Source organism: Mytilus galloprovincialis, chromosome 6, assembly GCF_965363235.1.
Source record: "Mytilus galloprovincialis chromosome 6, xbMytGall1.hap1.1, whole genome shotgun sequence".
Classification (NCBI taxonomy): Eukaryota; Metazoa; Mollusca; class Bivalvia; order Mytilida; family Mytilidae; genus Mytilus; species Mytilus galloprovincialis.
The window spans coordinates 99998-122402 of record NC_134843.1 but is presented as its reverse complement, the minus strand read 5'-3'; the positions used below and the strand labels follow the sequence as shown (position 1 = coordinate 122402).

The window sequence follows — 22405 nt, the reverse complement described above, 5'->3', positions numbered from 1 at the left end:
TGGTATTCATACATTTAACAGATTTGTTATGCGACAACTGGAGATGGTATTCATACATTTGACAGAGTTGTTAAGGGACAACTGGGGATGGTATTCATACATTTGACGGAGTTGTTAAGGGACAACTGGAGATGGTATTCATACATTTGACGGAGTCGTTAAGTGACAACTGGAGATGGTATTCATACATTTGACGGAGTTGTTAAGGGACAACTGGAGATGGTATTCATACATTTGACAGAGTTGTTAAGTGACAACTGGAGATTCTAACATTTTCAGCAGAAGTTTGGGTCTCACAACTGGAGATTTTTTTATCAACATTTTTGTGATTTTGATAAAAATCCTGTTTAATTCATATAATTTCTTTTTAAATGCCAGTTTAAATCATTGCATTTATAACACCTGCATTTTTTGCAATACTAAAAACATCACAATTGTTACTGAATTTACAACTATTAGCCAATTTTCATTACTTTTCAATCAAATGTGTTATAGTTATGGTTGTATATATAGCTGTAATTATTCAACAGAGAACAAATCATCAACTACCTGTCTCAGAAAGATATCAAATTTGACATTTTTTCAAAAGAAAAAACCTACCTGCTCCTATTGTTGACACTTTAATGGAGAATCCTTTGGAAACTGACGCTGATGAGTATGTGTTACTGTCAAATCTAATTATCATTGCATTGCTTAGCTCATCTGGTGAACTATCCCATTTTTCAACGTCGGCCACAAAGTTTGTTCCACATACCCTGCATTATAAAAATATATGTTAAAAGGAGGAAGATGTGGTTTAACTGTCCAAATAAATAGTGTTTTTTTTTTAAACTAGATGCTCTTAAGAGCCTGTGTCGCTCACCTTGGTCTATGTGCATATTAAACAAAGTACACAGATGGATTCATGACAAAATTGTGTTTTGGTGATGGTGATGTGTTTGTAGATCTTACTTTACTGAATATTCTTGCTACTTACAATTACCTCCATCCATAATGAACTTGGACCATTAGTTACAGAGAAAAATATTTTGCAAACAATTTTCATAAATTTGGTAAATTTTTGTAGATTTTAACTAGAGGCTCTCAAGTGCCTGTGTGGCTCACCTTGGTCTATGTGCATATTGAACAATGGACACAGATAAATTCATGACAAAATTGTGTTTAGGTGATGGTGAAGTGTTTGTAGATCTTACTTTACTGAACATCCTTGTTGCTACAATTATCTCTATCTATAATGAACTTGGCCCTGTAGTTACAGTGGAAAATATTTTGTAAGAATGTGTCCCCAGTACACGAATGCCCCACTCGCACTATCATTTTCTATGTTCAGTGGACCGTGACATTGGGGTAAAAACTCTAATTTGGCATTAAAATTAGAAAGATCATATCATAGGGAACATGTGTACTAAGTTTGAAGTCGATTGGACTTCAACTTCATCAACAAGAGTGCACACGCTGAAATGTCTCGCCTTCTATACTAATCATTGATATTATGTTGATAGTCCTAAGTAAAAAGCTAAGCTTTATAACAACTGTACCATAAACTTAACATTAACCAAGATAACTAAACAAAGACCAATGAACCTTGAAAATGAGGTCAAGGTCAGATGAACCATGCCAGGCAGACATGTACAGCTAACAATGCTTCTATACAACATATATAGTTGATCTATTACTTATAGTTTAAGAAAAATAGACCAAAACACAAAAACTTAACACTGTGCAATGAACCGTGAAAATGAGGTCACGGTCAAATAAAACCTACGCGACTGACATAAAGATCATAAAATATTTCCATACACCAAATATAGTTGACCTATGGTATATAGCATTAGATAAAAAGACCAAAACTCAAAAACTTAACTTTGACCACTGAACCATGAAAATGAGGTCAAGGTCACATGACATCTGCCCGCTAGACATGTACACCTTACAATCATTCCATACAACAAATATAGTAGACCTATTGCATATAGTATGAGAACAACAGACCAAAACACAAAAATTTAATTATAACCACTGAACCATGAAAATGAGGTCAAGGTCAGATGACACCTGCCAGTTGGACATGTACACCTTACAGTCCTTCCATACACCGAATATACTAGCCCTATTGCTTATAGTATCTGAGATATGGACTTGACCACCAAAACTTAACCTTGTTCACTAATCCATGAAATGAGGTCGAGGTCAAGTGAAAACTGTCTGACAGACATGAGGACCTTGCAAGGTACGCACATATCAAATATAGTTATCCTATTACTTATAATAAGAGAGAATTCAACATTACAAAAAATTTGAACTTTTTTTTCAAGTGGTCACTGAACCATGAAAATGAGGTCAAGGACATTGGACATGTGACTGATGGAAACTTCGAAACATGAGGCATCTATATACAAAGTATGAAGCATCCAGGTCTTCCACCTTCTAAAATATAAAGCTTTTAAGAAGTTAGCTAATGCCGCCGCCGTAGCCGCCGCCGCCGTAGCCGCCGCCGGATCACTATACCTATGTCGAGCTTTCTGCAACAAAAGTTGCAGGCTCGACAAAAACTACCTTGACCAAAAACTTTAACCTGAAGCGGAACAGACGGACGAACGAACAGATGGATGAACGAAAGGATGGACGAACAAATGGACGGACGAACGAATGGACGCACAGACCAGAAAACATAATGACCCTCTACTATTGTAGGTGGGGCATAAAAATTTACGAAAATTTACAAAAAATTTATGAAAATTGTTAAAAATTGACTATAAAGGGCAATAACTCCTTAAAGAGTCATTTGACAATTTTGGTCGTGCAGACTTATTTGTAGATCTAACTTTGCTGAACATTATTGCCGTTTACAGTTTATCTCCATCTATAATAATATTCAAGATAATAACCGAAAACTGCAAAATTTCCTTAAAATTACTAATTTCGGGGCAGCAACCCAACACAAGGTTGTCCCATCTGTCTGAAAATTTCAAGGCAGATAGGTCTTGACTTGATAAACAATTTAACCCCTGTCAGACTTGCACTAAAAGCTTTGGTTTCAGAGTTATAAGCCAAATCTACATTTTAGCCTATGTTCTATTTTTAGCCATGGCCTCCATCTTGGTTAGTTGGCTGTGTCACACATTTTTCAAACTAGATACCCCAATGATGATTGTGGCCGAATGTGGTTAAATTTGGCCCAGAAGTTTCGGAGGAGATTTTTGTAAAAGATTACAAAAATTTACAAAAAAATGGTAAAAAATGATTATGAAGGGCAATAACTCCTTAAGAGGTCAACTGACCATTTTGGTAATGGTTACATATTTGTAGATCTTCCTATGCAGAAAATTATCGCTGTTTACAGTTTATCTCTATCTATGATATTCAAGATAATGACAAAAAACGGCAAAATTTCCTTAAAATTACCAATTCAGGGGCAGCAACCCAACAACCGGTTGTCCGATTCATCTGAAAATTTCAGGGCAGATAGATCAGATTAATGCTTTGGTTTCAGAGTTATAAGCCAAAATCTACATTTTACCCTATGTTCTATTTTTAGACATGGAGGCCATCTTGGTTGGTTGGCTTGGTTTTAGACTAGATACCCCAATGATGATTATGGCCAAGTTTGGTTAAATTTGGCCCTGTAATTTCAGAGGAGAAGATTTTTGTAAAAGTTAATGATAATGAAGGACGACGACGACAGACGGACCCTAAAAAGATATCCTTCATCGATATTTATGATTTTTACATTTTTTGCTTTTCTGTTGCAATGAATTATTATTCCAACCAACAAAACTCACTTTGTTCCAATAAGGGGCTGAGGTGGTCGAGTTGTATAAGTTGTTCTACTACTGTTCCAACCCCACTCTTGCAGGTGCACTTGATAACAATCTTAATCCAACCAATAATACTCACTTTGGACCTTTCTGTCCCAATAAGTTATATCTATACTCCAACCAATGACTGCATGCGCTACCAGAAGTTAGATCCATATACTGTACGGAGGCTCTTACTAAACTATTAGCTGGTCCCTGAAATATAAATCAAAGCACTGTTGATGTTACGATCCAGCCATATTCACAGCTTGTCTGATATTCTTTCTGACATGAGAAAAACTCCACTTCAGTTCTTATATTACAGAGATAGATTTATCGGAATTCAGAGAACTCTCGCATTTTATCAAAACTGGGAAATTCCCTCTGACATGTTTCTATATTTATAATAAAGGGCTGCGCTTTAGCGCATGATACACCCGTTGTTTGAAAGACGACGGGCGTATAAAAATGGCAAAAAAGACTACAATGACAATGAGGAGCAGCAAGAAGATAACAGGGAAAGTAAAGATGGTGAAAGTGACTCTACTGAAAGTTATGATCTAAATGAGAAAGTAGGTGATGAAAATAAGGATTTCATTGATGATGAAGATAAAGATTTCATTGATGATGGAGATGAGGATTTCATTGATGATGAGGATGAGGATTTCATTGATGATGAGGAGGCCTCTTCTGAGAATGAAAATGAGGATTTTTCTGATGATGAGGACAGTGATTACAGTGAAGAAGACACTGATGATTAAAACTAGTTCAGCTTTTCAATATTTAGCATAAAAAACAAATATCATTAACATTGGCATATAACATAGAAGTCTTCAATGCAATATAAGGAAAGTGATATATGATTATGGGTTTTACTAATTCTAGACTTGATTTCCTTATTTTTTTCATAAAATGACACCCTTTAACATTTAAGGAATATTTAGTCACATGTTAGGATTTCCATGTTGTCACTTGCTCACTTATTATGTGCTACTGTAGACTAGTTATGTTTTATAACATTTTTTATTGTGCTCAACCCTTCCACCGAAACCGAACTCTATAAAAAAGCTGCAATGCTAGGAATATTTAGTTACATGTTAGGATTTTCATGTTGTCACTTGTTCACTTATTATGTGCTATTGTAGACTAGTTATGTTTTATAACATTTTTTATTGCGCTCAACCCTTCCACCGAAACCGAATTCTATAAAAAAGCTGCAATGCTAAGGTATCATTTGTGATTTCAATTGCAACCAATTTTAACAAGAGTAAAACATCCTTTATGCAAAAACAGTATCTGATTTTTATCCATAGCTTAGATAGTAAAAATGTTATCATAAAATGATATATGCCTCAGGGAACAGTTAGTATCTCAGGGACTGCTAATGTGCTTTCATCCTTGCAACCATTCAATAATAGGACAAACGTATGACATTCATGGAACCTATTTTTTACAAGAAATTTAATGTTTTAAATTGAACTAAAGATTTTACAAATTTTATGTTTTCATCAGATTTTATTAAGTATTATTTGTTACATCAATAGATATAAACAATTCACCAAAGTTTCATGGACATTGGTGAAAGCCTTTTTGAGTTATTGTCCGAAGTGTTAAAAATCCCCCTTTTTTTATGAAAAAAGCCCCATAAATCCAAAACATAAAATTTGAAATTTATAAAAATTGAAAGGGAGCTTACATCAATAGATATAAACAATTCACCAAAGTTTCATGGACATTGGTGAAAGCCTTTTTGAGTTATTGTCCGAAGTGTTGAAAATCCCCCCTTTTTTATGAATAAAGCCCCATAAATCCAAAACTTAAAATCTGAAATTAAAAAAAAACGAAAGGGAGCTTACATCAATAGACATAAACAATTCACCAAAGTTTCATGGACATTGGTGAAAGCCTTTTTGAGTTATTGTCCGAAGTGTTGAAAATCCCCCCTTTTTTATGAATAAAGCCCCATAAATCCAAAACTTAAAATCTGAAATTAAAAAAAAACGAAAGGGAGCTTACGTCAATAGATATAAACAATTCACTTAAGTTTCATGGAAATTGGTGAAAGTGTTTTTGAGTTATTGTCCGAAGTGTGGACGACGGACGGACGGACAACGGTATACCATAATACGTCCCGTCTAAAAGACGGCGTATAAAAACACTAAATATAAATACTGCTTAATTCTGATTTTTCCGTGTTGTTAAAAACATGCACATTAGTCGAGGGAAATATCGAAACATGAAGATTATGAGAAGAACATTATATAGGACAGTTGTTCAAATTCAATCCTTTTGTTTGTTTTCACTTTTTAAAGCAAGACAATCTTAAGAATCTGAGATGTTCCTTAATGTTCAGAATGAAACGGTTGACGTGAGGGCATGGCCCCGAGTCAATGGTAAAAGTCTACAGATTGCTTGAAAGCAGTCATATCCCAAAAAGCCATTCGACAATGCAATAAAAAGAATAACTAATCAAAGAATTCAAATACTGAAAAATGTTCAACTCCTGACCGAACAAAGAATGATAATTAACTGACATGAGCTACATGCGTTCTTGAATTAATGTGTTGTTCAGTCACCCGTTGAATATTGTTCTCTATTTGAATTCTTTTTTTAGTTATTCTATAAATATTAGTTTAGTAGGATTGTTGGTAGAAAAGTTTGGTTTTTTCATAAGACAACAATTCTTACCTTAATTAACCAGGTACATTCTAGTCCTGTTGGGTACTGTGGATTCATTATTTTTCGTTGGATACCAATTTTCATGGGTTTCGAGGGGACACAGGTGAACAACGAATTCAAATGTTCAACAAATAAAATACTTTCAAAAGACTTAGTTTAATTTGCATACAGAGATTGGTAAACCCATGAAATCAAATACCCATGAATAGGCAAGTTTTCAGCAATCTACTAAAAATTGATACCCACGAAAATAAATGAATCCACAGGAGTTAGATGGAAAGATTGGTTATTTCAGCAGACAACTTACCTTTATTAACCAGGTACATTCTAGTCCTGTTGGGTAGTTAGATGGATAGTTTGGGGATTGGATCAACCTTTCCTCTCCTGCAGCAAGGTTGATAACACCACCACAAGTTTCTAAAAAGAATTTATAATTCATTCAAGCAGTACTACTCTGAGGTTAAGAATTCATATGTTTATATCTTTTTAAAACTAACACAACATATCAACCTATTTTACCCCTCAACCCTTCCCAGTTATCTTATGTTTAACATACTTTCTTCTACTGTCCAAAACATTATTTCACTGTAAAACCTTGAACATGACAATATTGGACTGTGAAATATTAATGTCCATCAAAATATTTCTAAATCTTCTTATGACTTTCCTGGAGGATTTTTTTTCCATTTTATTAATTTTGACCATTTCAGGAATTTTAAAAATATTTTTCATGATAAGTGTCTGTATAACCATAAATTGCTGCATAAATCAATTATGCAGATTAGTTGGTCTTATCAATGAAAATCCTATTAAGGGTTTCTTCCTCTATCTTTGATTTTGAGAAAGATGAAAACTTGTAATCTAAATCTTAAATAAAATGTGCAAATTTTTAGAGTAGTTTGTAATTGATGTGTAAGACTTTTTGATGTAAATATAGAAAATTATGAAATTATCATATTTATGGCCAGGGCTGGTAAAAAACCCACACTATTTTTGTGTTTTGTTAACTTTTTTTGAACTTTGCCAAATAAGGGGAGATAACTCAAATTATTAAAAATTCTATTGATTTTAATAAAGACGCCCAGTCACATTAAGAAAACATTCATCATATCATAATAAAAAAATTCTTTTTTTTTTTTTTTTAATAAAATAAATCCTTTATTGCACATTTCTCTGCTGTTTACAACTTACTCGACTCACAGCATTCAGTCTAGTATCCCTGTAAATTAGTTACTGTTTAACCAGGGAGATTATACAGTAAAAATATTAGCTATTAATTATGATTAGTTATACAATAATAATATATAAATACATTGATTTTGACAATTTGTCTTTTGCAGTTTCCTCATATTACGTGATTACGGAATTTGTACTATCTATTGTCCGCTACAGTAGACTCCACCTAATCGGATATCGGTTAATCGAATATATCGGCTATTGTAATATTAATTCAAAACACCGAACCATTCCCTATACTTTTCAGTCAAAATACATCGGATAATCGAATATCGGTTAATAGAATATATCGGCTAATTGGATAGGAATATTCATGGAAAATGTGTGAAAACCATGTACAATCGAATATTTTGAAATAATTTCATATTTTTTTTACAGGAAATGAAGCCGGAAGTTACGCCATTACGAAGTTTAAGAAAACTTCAGTACAGAAATGTTTCATTTTATTAATAAAAACGATCTTTCATAGTCAAATAAAACATATTTTTTCTTATTGTCTTGTTTATTTTATGAATTTGATATTATATTCTGCCCAAGAAGTGTTTGTTATGTGTTTATCCAAATGTGATCTTTATCATTTACTTCACAAACAATGACACGACAGAAATGATAAACTGTGCGTGATGTTCATCAATGTTTATTAAATATGAATGAAATGTACCTCTTTCTCAACAATTTATTAAAATATATATAGAAGTCCCGTGTAAAAACAAGGAATCGTGTGTCAATAGCATGTCCCAGGTGAAATATAATTATGTAACTTGTACACACGTACGCCATTTTCCTAATTTACATAATATTCAGCCTTTTATTTTGAACCACGACAAATAAGATAGAAAAGCAAAATTAATTAAACATAGTTGTTTTACTTGAAATTGGAAATGGGTTTCATAAATAACAAAAAGAAAATTAAGTCCAAGTACGATTACAGTTAGAAGTTTATAGTCTGCATGAATTCGTAGCTATTAATAGAATTTACCTGTGGCCTACTTCCGAGAATTCATAGCTATTTTTAGCTTTTACCTGGTTTAACACACAAATGAAACAAATCACGCCAAAACAACAAGTCACATTATTGAAATGGTACATATTTTATTCAGATAATCAACACATAATTAATAATTAATAATCAATAGACTGACAGATAAACAAAATACATTATTATCAACTGATCGATCTGTTACTCAATCAACCGAATTATCCGAACTTGTACCTGAAAAAACAATGAGATTAGTAACAAATTTCCATTAATAAAGCAGCTATAATAGCTATTGGTATCTTAGGGTTGTGACTGTCAATTTTGAAAAAAATCTTGGAGGAATATACGTTCATCGGCTAATTGAATATATCGGACAATCGGATATTTTTAGCTGACATTTTGGGTATCCGATTGGCCGGAGTCTACTGTATTGATTTTAGGTTTATCGTTAACCTTACCTTTTGATCAAAACAAGATCACGTGAAAGTTGAGATGATCGGATAATTAAAGAATGCCACGTGTATTGATGATGAGCAGAAGGCTCTCATCTAATTTAAGTGTCTATAATGGTGAGTTTTGGAAATATTTCAATTGTTTTATGATAATTTATTGAAAGCATCATGATTTATTTTAAAATATCAAAGAATTTCTATTCTGACATTAGATAGTACAAGGTCAATGTTCAGTAAGCATGCTGATTTGTGTACAGGTAAACCTTGATCATTTGTCACATTTAAACACACACATGAAATTTGTTTACATTGCCTATGAGTCATTCTACATGATATATATGTGTAATGATATTAAATAAAAATACATTTTATGATTTATAATATAAACATAGTTATTATATATTTTTATAAACATCACACAAAAACCTACTTGTTTTTTTATCAAGTGTTTTCATACTATCAAAGTATTGTTGAAATTCTAACTTAAAAATTCTGTAAACATCAACATTTTTTTGTTTATACTCTGATGCATATGTAGATTTATGAATAGAGAATATTAATACAGTCAGAAACAGATTGATGTCATAGTAGTTTATATCATATATTTTATACCCAAGTATTAGATTTTTGAAAGAGATTATATGTGTCCCCATTTTTATTTTGTCAAGCAGTAATTTGACTTTTTTCCAAAAAGTTTGAAAGTATTGGCATGTGATGAAAAAGTGTTCATAGTTTTCTAATTGGTTGCAAATATGGCATTGGTCATCACTTTTCAGTTGCCAGATGTGCAATAGCTGTTTACAAGGAAGGATATAGTGAAGTAGTTTCCACCTGAATATTTTTAACTTGTTAACTTTTAAGCTGTAAAATATAAAGTTAAGCATTTTGTACAAGTAGCTTGACGATTCTAATTTAAATTGTGTTTTCCATTTTAGAAATCCAATTGGTGTTTTTTCCTCTATATTACATGAATTAATGCTTTTATATATTTCTTTTGATGGAAGGTTTTCAATGCAGATCAATTTTGTGTTGTTTTGTGTTTTTAAGTATAGTTTTTTATTTGTTTTAACTTGAGTACAGCATGATTTATCTGATTTCATTTCCATTTGCCACTTTTTTGGTATTGCGTTTTTTATTCTCGATAGTTCTGATATCCAATTTGATTTAATTGTTAGTTTATCTAATACAATCTTTTGTGAAATGTTTCCTTCTTTGTCGATTATATCATTAATAAATAGTATTCCATTTGTTATCCAATTTGAAAATATTAAGCATTTGTTTTGAAATTTTATATGCTTATTGCCCCAAATATATTGTTGTCTTATGTTAATAAAAGTTGTATTGTTTTTGTTTGAGATATTTTTTATTTTAAACCAACTTTTAATTATTTCTAAGTAAAAAAGAGGGAGTGTTTTACTGAGGTTTGGGATTGCTTTTATGCTACCTGGATTCATGTTGAATAAAGAGAAGTTTTCTCCAAATATATTAAAAAAGAAAAGGGGAATAACTTTCCAGTTCGCAAAGTGTGTTGATGTTAAACGTTTGACCCAGGATAATTGTATAGCTGATAGAAAATTGTCAATATTAATCATTTTTAGGCCTCCTTCCAAATAATCTTTACATAAAGTTATCCGTTTAACTTTTTCTTTTTTATTTCCCCAAATGAAGTTGTAAATTAGTGTTTTGAATTCATTCAGAAAGTTTTTGGATATAGTTGTCACTGATGCCAAGAAAGTTAAATTTGGTAGGATAAGAGAATAAAAAAATTCAAATGTTTATAGAACCTCTTCCATTAGACAAAATTCCGTAACAATCCACTATAAAATATTGTCTCAATATCAACAATATATATTCTTAAATTACCTCCCTTTAAAAACACAATATTTCACATATGAAATATTGTGTTTATGGACAAAGTTTCATGTGATAAATTGGTCTTTTCTGGACATTATTTATAAATAGAGACACAATTTCATGATACAAAGTCATGAAATATTGTCTTGGGGAATACATTTTCATTGAACAATATTTTCCTTTATGAAATAGATATTTGTCAAAAATTAACATCAGGAGAAGTAGATACTTACGACTATTAGAGACGGTCTGTTCACAGGTGGTGCCAGTCAGCACATCTGGACAAGTACATGTGCATTGAAAGTTAACAAAGCCTCCATTCTGACAGTTAGGTTTGTTGGTGCAGTGGTCTAAATATAGAAATTATCAAAAAAATGTATCAATCAAAGCGCGAAAGCGCTGTAAAGGCAGTTAATTACAGGTTGTGTGTATTTCTAGTCTAGTTCTCGACTCCTAGGAGTCGAGATTAAGAATTGAACGATGGACACTTAGGGCGTGAATTTTTCTTGCTACCTGATTGGAAGATATCACGAGACGTGAATAATCTAAATTTATTGATTGGTTAGGACAATCCAAACCAAGTAAATGTCCTTCAATCCCGTAGAGTATCGGATTTGTCGTCTCTATTTTAGCAATTAGATTTTACACAGGTAACTTTTATCTATAAATAGACGAATCTTCTGGAGTAAACAACAAGGACTGTATAGGCAGTCAAGGTCGTTAAAAACTTCCATTTGTTGTTAACAACAACGTTAAATTTGATTTAAATACGCGTAACAGTCTTTAGAGAGAAAAGGGGGGTCATTTGTTTACAAATGCACGTAGTTATGCAAAATAAATCGATCAAGATTTCTAACAAACCGGATTATTATATAAATAAAACTCCTTTAAAAGTAAATGAATTTTAAGTAAAATCTAATAGAATAAAAAACTATAACATAAAAAAAAAAAAAATGAAATTTCTTTGAGATTTTTTTTCTTTCTTTAATTTCATACATAAAAAATGGTCATTTGAAAGATGAAATTAGGTGTCAGGAGACATAATAGCCGAAAGGAATCTGTGACGTACCCATCCTAATTACACAAGTGGGAAATACAGAGATTTAATAACCATCGGAACTTCTCTATTGTTATCGTTCAAAGACCACCGGAACGTCTCTTCGGTTAACTTTGAAAAGAAACGATACATTCTGACTTTAAATAGACAACCAATCAGTGACCTGAATTCATGTGAACTATATTTAACCCATTTCTAAGTAGCAACATTCCAGCAGCACCTGCATACGGGGTATATATCTCCCAATTGATACGATATATTCCCGTGCTTGCATTTCCTATCATTATTTTATTGATAGAGGGTTGCTGCTCACAAGGAAGCTATTAAACCAAGAGTTCCAAATGGTGAAGTTGAAATCATCCCTTCGTAAATTTTACGGACGCCATCACCAGTTGGTTGACCGTTATGGAATAACCGTTTCACAAATGATATCGGATATGTTCCTTACGTCGTAACTACAATCCCCTTCCCTTTCATGAATGTGACCTACCGAATTAGACTATTTACCGGATTTGTAATCACATAAGCAACACGATGGGTGCCACATGTGGAGCAGGATCTGCTTACCCGTCCGGAGCACCTGAGATCACCCCTAGTTTTTGGTGGGGTTCGTGTTGTTTATTCTTTAGTTTTCTATGTTGTGTCATGTTTACTATTGTTTTTCTGTTTGTCATTTTCATTTTTAGCCATGGCGTTGTCAGTTTGTTTTAGATTTATGAGTTTGACTGTCCCTTTGGTATCTTTCGTCCCTCTTTTAAACGATACTGACAAGTTCATAACGTGTGACCTCACGTGTGTGGTAAAATTTGTTGATTGATGCACGTGGTTAATATTCTAGTAAATGAATTAATCTACAAAGCGAGAGCTCTTTCCATTTTCATCAGCTAAGAGTCGAATTTAGCACTTTTTGAAAGGCTATCGCTTGTTATATCATTATCTTCCATAGAACAGAGGTGGTTTGTAGAATTTAAGATTTAGAGTTCTTTTGTACCTAGTTCACCTATATCTATAGTCTACTGTTTACAGTATATTTTCTGTGCCTCGCCATGAAATGCATTTTTAGCCATGGCCTTGTCAGTTTGCTTTAAATTTATGAGTTTGACTGTCCCTTTGGTGTCTTTCGTCCCTCTTCTTTAGACATATAAGAACTTTTCCTTTTCATATTTTTAATTATTGATTGTATATGCATATTCTATGACTCCCATAAAAAATAGTTCACAAAGATTGACTAGTCTCTGTACTGTGTGTATAGCAAGAACATCAAGTAACATAATGGTAAATGTACGTAGTAACACATCAACTTTTTTGATGACCATACCTGCCAACTGTCAGTATTTGCAGAGTATTTTCCCCATCGAGCTCGAGGCTCCCAAATGGAAATTTTGTAAGAGCAATTTTGTCGACTATTTTAAAGAAAACAATTAATTCAACAATGGCAATGAGCTTGTTCATGCACGAAGAAGCCAAAAACCACATTAGAATATATTTGAAGGGAATCCATGACAAATCGCCCCATTAGCAAATAGCCCCACTTTTTCACTAACTCGCCCCACTTTAAAAAAAAACTGCCCCAACCTGGATAACCAAATCGCCCCACTTGTGAAATGTGTTATATCCCTTAATATTACTCCTGCCAACTTGCCCCACCTAATAGAAAACGATAATATCTAGATAAATATATTATTAACCAGGAAGAATTTACTAATGCCAACTCGCCCCACTCATGTAAAAAGATGTTATCCCGTTGTATATAAGTTAAATTCCGTTAATATTACTCCTGCTAACTGGTCCCACCTAATGGAAATCGGTGAAATCTAGATAAATATATTATTAACCAGGATGAATTTAGTAATGCCAACTCTCCCCACTTATGGAAAAAGATGTTATCCCGTTGAATATAAGTTAAATTCCTTATATTGCATTATGATACAATTAACAGGTTTCTTTTCAATTGTTATGCAAATAACTAAGCTTCAAAACTTAGTTATTCTTCAACAATACATTTTTTTTTTAGAATTATAATTTCAGTATATCAATAATAGTAATTAAATAAATTTTCGGTTTGTTTGTTTTCTGTGTAGATTAGTTTTCATTAAAGTGGTGCGAGTTTTTATTTTTAATTATATATATATATATTAATCTAAATATTACCGTTTTTTTATTTTTTATAAGTAGGGCGGGTTGGCAGGAGTAATATTTAACATGATTTAACCAATTTCACATGTGGGGCGATTTGATAAATCAGTTTGTGGCGTTTTTTTTTAAAAGTGGGCGATTAGCCAGTGGGGCGACTTGTCCTGCTTCCATTTGAAGGCCCCCTTGAAGGTTTTGTATGACTATATGAACCATCTTTCACGTAAAACCCCCATGTGCATTTTGAAAAGTTGGCAGATATGTTTCTAACTCCAGGCAAAATCTACCGGTATGAATGAAAAAGAAGTTTTCAATTAAGGCTCTGTGGCCATAACAGCTGTCTCATCAGCATTTTAACCACTTCCCATATTTGCAATTAAAACAATAGAAGAAAATTATTCAACGCAAAAACTTGTAAATATGAAATTCTCTTTACGGTATGAGTTTTTCTCATTGTTTGAGATTGTACAGTAGTACCTGTAACTGCTTATACCTATTTCTTATTCACTTTTGCTTAATAAACTCACTAAATATCATGTATATACATTGTACCACATCTCCTTATTTTTATATGCATTCCAATAACATGAACAATTGTAATTCAATTCTATATACCAAAGCAAAATGAACTGCACCACTTTCATTCACTAGTATGCATCTTTTGGCAAAATACAAGTTCTTAAATGACACAAGATATATTTATTGATAAAAAAATAAAATTTAGTATACAACTCTTTAACAGGTATAAAAAAAAAAGCACAGCTGTCAGTGTGTCATAACTTGTGAAATCTGTGCTGAAAACATAGACATTGATGGTATTTGAGTAATTCCATATGTGAAGCTCGACATTAGCTCGTCAGTTGGTGGTGGACAGTTATAGTTCCTTTCTGCAGGCTAGGATGAATGACTTTTCAGGAAAACCAATTTCACAAATCAAAACTTTCCTCTAGATTTCTCCTACAATATTCATCCAGTTTAGTTCTTTTGGTTTAATTGGACACCGTCCTGATTTTTAATTTTGCAAACCATTCAGTCTCTTGCTTGCAAATGGTGCATGAAAATAGGATGGGTATGGCAGTAGACAAGTCTCTTTAAAGTGGGTTTGTGCCCTGAAAAAAGTTTTATAACTTAAGTTTTTTTGAAACTTGTGCAACACACATACCTAAATAACTATAAAATAGAAGAGAGCATCATTCGTGTCAATGTTTTGTTCCTGTTTACATTGTCATTGATATTTTTTGAGAAAGCCTGAGGCATAGCTCATGAATTCCTGTCATTACATCCTAAATTAACATAATTACTGCTAGAATAATTATTAGTATGATATACGTACACTATCATTGTACAGCCCAAGTCTTCAGTATATATAATTGTTGCATTCATTCACTCCTGTGTTCAGTCGTTCAAAACATCAACAAATGAACTTTAATAAGGACAAGAAAACACTAGAAAATATACGTACATACAACCCGTGTTTAAGTGTATTTGAAAGAGAAATATATCTGGTTAAACGATGTATAAAGGAGGAAAAAATTGTAGATATTGCATTACGATGCTTTCTACCTAATAGCACGTGGATATGTTTACATACTTAGACTTGACCCAGTATGACCCGTACCTTGTAGGTCACCGCCGTCGTTTAAACACTAGACTACAGTCGTGTATAAGACAATACAATGCTTAAGCCTGTACTATTTGTGTGAAGTAAATGTGTTTTTTCTGTACATTTAAATTGTTTTACCTGATAGCAAGGACGTATATCTATCCGTTTCCTTCTCAATTCACTTTGTCAATTTCTTCGACCTTCTTCAAAACATACGTATTACTGCGCCCGGAAGTGAAAAAAATATTAGAAATCCTCGTAAAATAATGCTATTTTCAATTTTGTGGAATCCATTTTGTTATATTTATTATACAAAGATAAAAAAAAGTTACGATTAATTATGAATTTGCATATCATTATACGGAACGTTTATAGACTATTTTTCCATAGCTGTAAGTCGGTCATTTTGGCGGGAAATCATGTACACATACACACGTAGATTGGCTGGTACCTGATCGTAATGTTACACATCAGATATATCAAATAGCTAATACCCAGAACGTAGTACCGGGAACCAGGATAATACGTAGACAACATACATAACTAATACCGAAATTGAAAACGCTTTACGGTTTCTCGTTTATAAACCGAATTCCGCTTTGAATTATAGAAGATGCAATATTAATCATGTTCAGTCGACTTTTCATTGTTATATCAACGTCTGAACTAATTAAAAAATCTTTAGATGTCAGATAACACTCGAAATTGACCCGACCTCTTTCCACACGGAATACAAATAATGATAGTTTGTAGTCAGGTTGACTGCTTATAATGCAAAATACACATTAATAACAAGTTCTATAAAGAAACAAAAACCATATCATACCATAAAAAGAAGAGGAGAAATTCGAACATTTCTGAATCTATTTCTGGCCAAAAGACCCCCTGCATAGATTGCGTATGAAAAGATTAACCTCATGACTTGAAAGTCAGGCCTTAAAGCACTGCCTTTAAAAACAAGAATGTATCTATAGTATACAGTTTGCCAATCAGAACTATCATTTTCTATGTTCAGTGGAGTGTGAAAATGAGGAAAAATCTCTAATTTGGCATTTAGATTAGAAAGATCATATCATAGGAAACAATGTGTTCTAAGTTTCAAGTCGATTGGACTTCAACTTCATGAAAAAATATCTTGACCAAAAACTTTAACCTGAAGTGAAACAGAAGGACGGACAAACAAACAGATTGACTTTAATAATTAGATTCTGTTCTATTGTTTTAATTCATTTAGTTCGTATTATTGATCTAAATTGGAAAAAAGAATAATATAAATGCCTTTTTTTTGAGACAAGTTACATTCCAAGATGTCTTTTAGTTATATCAGTCATTGGGTTGCAATCTAATTGATATGTATCTCCAATCTTCCTTTCTTCACACTCAAAGATTGAAGCAAAGGGAACATTACAAATTTTACCTACCTGTACATTTATAGGCATCAGTAACATCTTGTATATCATAGAACTCTAAACCTTCAGCTGAATCGGCCAAAAACTCTAATCTTTGATCTTTAAAGAGAATTGTTTTCTGGCCATTGTTGGAAAAGGCCTGCAAAAAATCATAAGTCAGTATAAGTCTGATACTTGGTGGAAAAGACTGTAAAATAAAAAACAGTCAGCCTGACACTTGTGCAAAAAGACTAAAATATAAAACAGTCAGTCTGAAACTTGTAGGAAAAGACTGTAAAATAAAAAACAATCAGCCAGACACTTGTGGGAAAAGACTAAAATATAAAACAATCAGCTTGTCACTTGTGGGAAAAGACTAAAATATAAAACAGTCAGCTGAAACTTATGGGAAAAGACTGTAAAATCAAAAACAGTCAGTCTGAAACTTGTGGGAAAAGACTGTAAAATACAAAACAGTCAGTCTGATACTTGTTAGAAAAGACTAAAACATAAAACAGTCAGCCTGAAACTGATGGGAAAAGACTGTAAAATCAAAAACCGTCAGTCTGAAACTTAATTGTGGGAAAAGATTGTAAAATAAAAAAAAGTCAGTCTGATACTTGTGGGAAAAGACTGTAAAATAAAAAAACAGTCAGTCTGATACTTGTGGGAAAAGACTGTAAAATATAAAACAGTCAGCCTGATACTTGGTGGAAAAGACTAAAACATAAAACAGTCAGCCTGAAACTTACGGGAAAAGACTGTAAAATCAAAAACCGTCAGTCTGAAACTTAATTGTGGGAAAAGACTTTAAATACAAAACAGGTAGCCTGATACTTGGTGGAAAAGACTGTAAAATCAAAAACAGTCAGTCTGAAACTTGTGGGAAAAAACTGTAAAATACAAAACAGTCAGTCTGATACTTGTAGACTAAAACATAAAACAGTCAGCCTGAAACTTATGGGAAAAGACTGTAAAATCAAAAACCGTCAGTCTGAAACTTAATTGTGGGAAAAGATTGTAAAATAAAAAAACAGTCAGTCTGATACTTGTGGGAAAAGACTGTAAAATAAAAAAACAGTCAGTCTGATACTTGTGGGAAAAGACTGTAAAATATAAAACAGTCAGCCTGATACTTGTGGGAAAAGACTGTAAAATATAAAACAATCAGCTTGTCACTTGTGGGAAAAGACTTTAAATACAAAACAGGTAGCCTGATACTTGTGGGAAAAGACTTTAAATACAAAACAGTCAGCCTGATACTTGGTGGAAAAGACTTTAAATACAAAACAGGTAGCCTGACACTTGTGGGAAAAGACTTTAAATACAAAACAGGTAGCCTGACACTTGGTGGAAAAGACTGTAAAATACAAAACAGGTAGCCTGATACTTGTGGGAAAAGACTGTAAAATACAAAACAGGTAGCCTGACACTTGTGGGAAAAGACTTTAAATACAAAACAGGTAGCCTGACACTTGTGGGAAAAGACTGTAAAATACAAAACAGGTAGCCTGATACTTGTGGGAAAAGACTGTAAAATATAAAACAGTCAGCCTGATACTTGTGGGAAAAGACTTTAAATACAAAACAGGTAGCCTGACACTTGTGGGAAAAGACTGTAAAATACAAAACAGTCAGTCGGAAACTTGTGCAAAAAGACTAAAATATAAAACAGTCAGTCTGAAACTTGTAGGAAAAGACTGTAAAATAAAAAACAATCAGCCAGACACTTGTGGGAAAAGACTAAAATATAAAACAATCAGCTTGTCACTTGTGGGAAAAGACTAAAATATAAAACAGTCAGCCTGAAACTTATGGGAAAAGACTGTAAAATCAAAAACAGTCAGTCTGAAACTTGTGGGAAAAGACTGTAAAATACAAAACAGTCAGTCTGATACTTGTTAGAAAAGACTAAAACATAAAACAGTCAGCCTGAAACTTATTTGAAAAGACTGTAAAATCAAAAACCGTCAGTCTGAAACTTAATTGTGGGAAAAGATTGTAAAATAAAAAAAGTCAGTCTGATACTTGTGGGAAAAGACTGTAAAATAAAAAAACAGTCAGTCTGATACTTGTGGGAAAAGACTGTAAAATATAAAACAGTCAGCCTGATACTTGGTGGAAAAGACTAAAACATAAAACAGTCAGCCTGAAACTTATGGGAAAAGACTGTAAAATCAAAAACAGTCAGTCTGAAACGTGTGGGAAAAGACTGTAAAATACAAAACAGTCAGTCTGATACTTGTGGGAAAAGACTAAAACATAAAACAGTCAGCCTAAAACTTACGGAAAAGACTGTAAAATACAAAACAGGTAGCCTGACACTTGTGGGAAAAGACTTTAAATACAAAACAGGTAGCCTGACACTTGTGGGAAAAGACTGTAAATACAAAACAGGTAGCCTGACACTTGTGGGAAAAGACTTTAAAATACAAAATAGGTAGCCTGACACTTGTGGGAAAAGACTGTAAAATACAAAACAGGTAGCCTGACACTTGTGGGAAAAGACTGTAAATACAAAACAGGTAGCCTGACACTTGTGGGAAAAGACTGTAAATACAAAACGGTCAGCCTGACACTTGTGGGAAAAGACTGTAAAATACAAAACAGTCAGCCTGATACTTGTGGGAAAAGACTTTAAATACAAAACAGGTAGCCTGACACTTGTGGGAAAAGACTTTAAAATACAAAACAGGTAGCCTGACACTTGTGGGAAAAGACTGTAAAATACAAAACAGGTAGCCTGACACTTGTGGGAAAAGACTGTAAAATACAAAACAGGTAGCCTGACACTTGTGGGAAAAGACTTTAAATACAAAACAGGTAGCCTGACACTTGTGGGAAAAGACTTTAAATACAAAACAGGTAGCCTGATACTTGGTGGAAAAGACTGTAAAATCAAAAACAGTCAGCCTGACACTTGTGGGAAAAGACTGTAAAATACAAAACAGTCAGCCTGACACTTGTGGGAAACTACTGCAAAATATCAAATAAAAAAAAAAGATGTGGTATGATTGCCAATGAGACAACTCTCCACAAGAGACCAAAATGACACATATATTTACAACTATAGGTCACCTAATGGCCTTCAACAATTAGCAAAGCCCACATAGTCAGCTATAAAAGGCCCCGATATGACAATGTAAAACAATTCAAACGAGAAAACTAACGGCCTTATTTATATAAAAAATAAATGAAAAACAAATATGTAACACATAAACAAACGACAACCACTGAATTACACTGGGAAGTTATATTAAATATTGCATTGGTTGTTGATTTAACAGCCATTCTTGACCATGGAAGATAACTCCAATTTGATGAGGTTAAAAATGACAATTTATATTATTTCGAACAGATATTAGATTCCTGCACCTTGCAAAAGTTATGTAATTTTCTCGACAAGTGAAACATCATTTTGTGCCTTGATTTTTTGAGCATATATAAAATTGATAAATTTCTAGAAATGTTCATGGATAGTATATATAGAATGTTATGATCAATGCACTATATTTTGTGTATCAAAAAAGGTAGTGCTCAGCCTTGGAAGATTTATATATCAAGTTAGTCCCATAAGGTTTTGATTTCATGCAATCTTTACTTAATAATATGATGTGGCACATTCTATTCTCTATTATAATGCAAATACAGTAAATAATTCAATTTCAATCATTATTTCTGTCTAAAATTTCATTTAAGAAAATTCTGTGAAAAAGATGTTATCTTCTTTGGCCCCTTAACAAGGTGACATCATAGGTATGCTTCCGGCATCAAACATTAACACCAAGCATGTTCTAGCATCTTAGCCGCTTCAGAATGTAATAAAATTTGATAAAAAGAAGATTTCTAGGTACAAGAAGTAAAGTTTTTTGCTAATCATTGTAGAAATAACATGTCAATACATCCCACAATTCAATATGTGAGATTCCTTAGTTACAGACGAGGAGATAGATATTTTTACGCTTACTGTCATCCAATCAGTACCATTGATACAAAATAATTGCATTAGAATTTAAACTCTCCACCAGAGACGAAATGATGATTTATTCTCACTCTTTATAATATAAATACTTACATATAAACTGTACTGCATAGATGATTCTGTATCGTAAGGGTTGTTGTCTTAACTCTCTTTATAACATAAATACTTACATATAAACTGTACTGCATAGATGATTCTGCATCGTAAGGGTTGTTGTCTTACCCTCTTTATAACATAACTTCTTACATATAAACTGTACTGCATAGATGATTCTGTATCGTAAGGGTTATTGTCTTACCCTCTTTATAACATAACTTCTTACATATAAACTGTACTGCATAGATGATTCTGTATCGTAAGGGTTGTTGTCTTAACTCTCTTTATAACATAAATACTTACATATAAACTGTACTGCATAGATGATTCTGTATCGTAAGGGTTATTGTCTTACTCTCTTTATAACATAAATACTTGCATATAAACTTTATAACATAAATACTTACATATAAACTTTATAACATAAATACTTACATATAAACTGTATTGCATAGATGATTCTGCATCGTAAGGGTTATTGTCTTACCCTCTTTATAACATAAATACTTACATATAAACTGTATTGCATAGATGATTCTGTATCGTAAGGGTTATTGTCTTACTCTGTTTATAACATAAATACTTACATATAAACTGTACTGCATAGATGATTCTGTATCGTAAGGGTTGTTGTCTTACCCTCTTTATAACATAAATACTTACATATAAACTGTACTGCATAGATGATTCTGTATGGTAAGGGTTGTTGTCTTACTCTCTTTATAACATAACTTCTTACATATAAACTGTACTGCATAGATGATTCTGTATCGTAAGGGTTATTGTCTTACCCTCTTTATAACATAAATACTTACATATAAACTGTACTGCATAGATGATTCTGTATCGTAAGGGTTATTGTCTTACCCTCTTTATAACATAAATACTTACATATAAACTGTACTGCATAGATGATTCTGTACTGTAAGGGTTATTGTCTTACCCTCTTTATAACATAAATACTTACATATAAACTGTATTGCATAGATGATTCTGTATCGTAAGGGTTGTTGTCTTACCCTCTTTATAACATAAATACTTACATATAAACTGTACTGCATAGATGATTCTGTATGGTAAGGGTTGTTGTCTTACTCTCTTTATAACATAACTTCTTACATATAAACTGTACTGCATAGATGATTCTGT

General features: G+C 32.6%; 1 protein-coding gene and 1 long non-coding RNA gene across 7 annotated transcripts in view; both read right to left on the bottom strand.

Annotated features, from left to right (window-relative positions):
- LOC143078644 (MAM and LDL-receptor class A domain-containing protein 1-like) overlaps positions 1-22405 on the bottom strand; it is a 141888-nt gene that overhangs the window by 62674 nt on the left and 56809 nt on the right. For 4 of the 6 annotated variants that reach the window (XM_076253491.1, XM_076253492.1, XM_076253493.1 and 1 more), the window contains 5 exons: positions 17212-17338; positions 11231-11347; positions 6784-6893; positions 3898-4013; positions 601-755 (listed from right to left, as the gene is read on the bottom strand). In XM_076253491.1, the coding sequence (XP_076109606.1) occupies positions 601-755; positions 3898-4013; positions 6784-6893; positions 11231-11347; positions 17212-17338 (625 nt within the window). Of the gene's footprint in view, positions 1-600; positions 756-3897; positions 4014-6783; positions 6894-11230; positions 11348-17211; positions 17339-21253; positions 21298-21330; positions 21376-22405 lie in introns of those variants that run through there. The other 2 variants (XM_076253495.1, XM_076253496.1) reach the window with 2 other exon arrangements.
- Positions 12972-16589, bottom strand: LOC143078646 (uncharacterized). The gene is made up of 3 exons (XR_012979239.1): positions 15929-16589; positions 14600-15296; positions 12972-13208 (listed from the first exon to the last, which is right to left on the bottom strand). It is a non-coding gene; the product is annotated as an uncharacterized LOC143078646 (long non-coding RNA).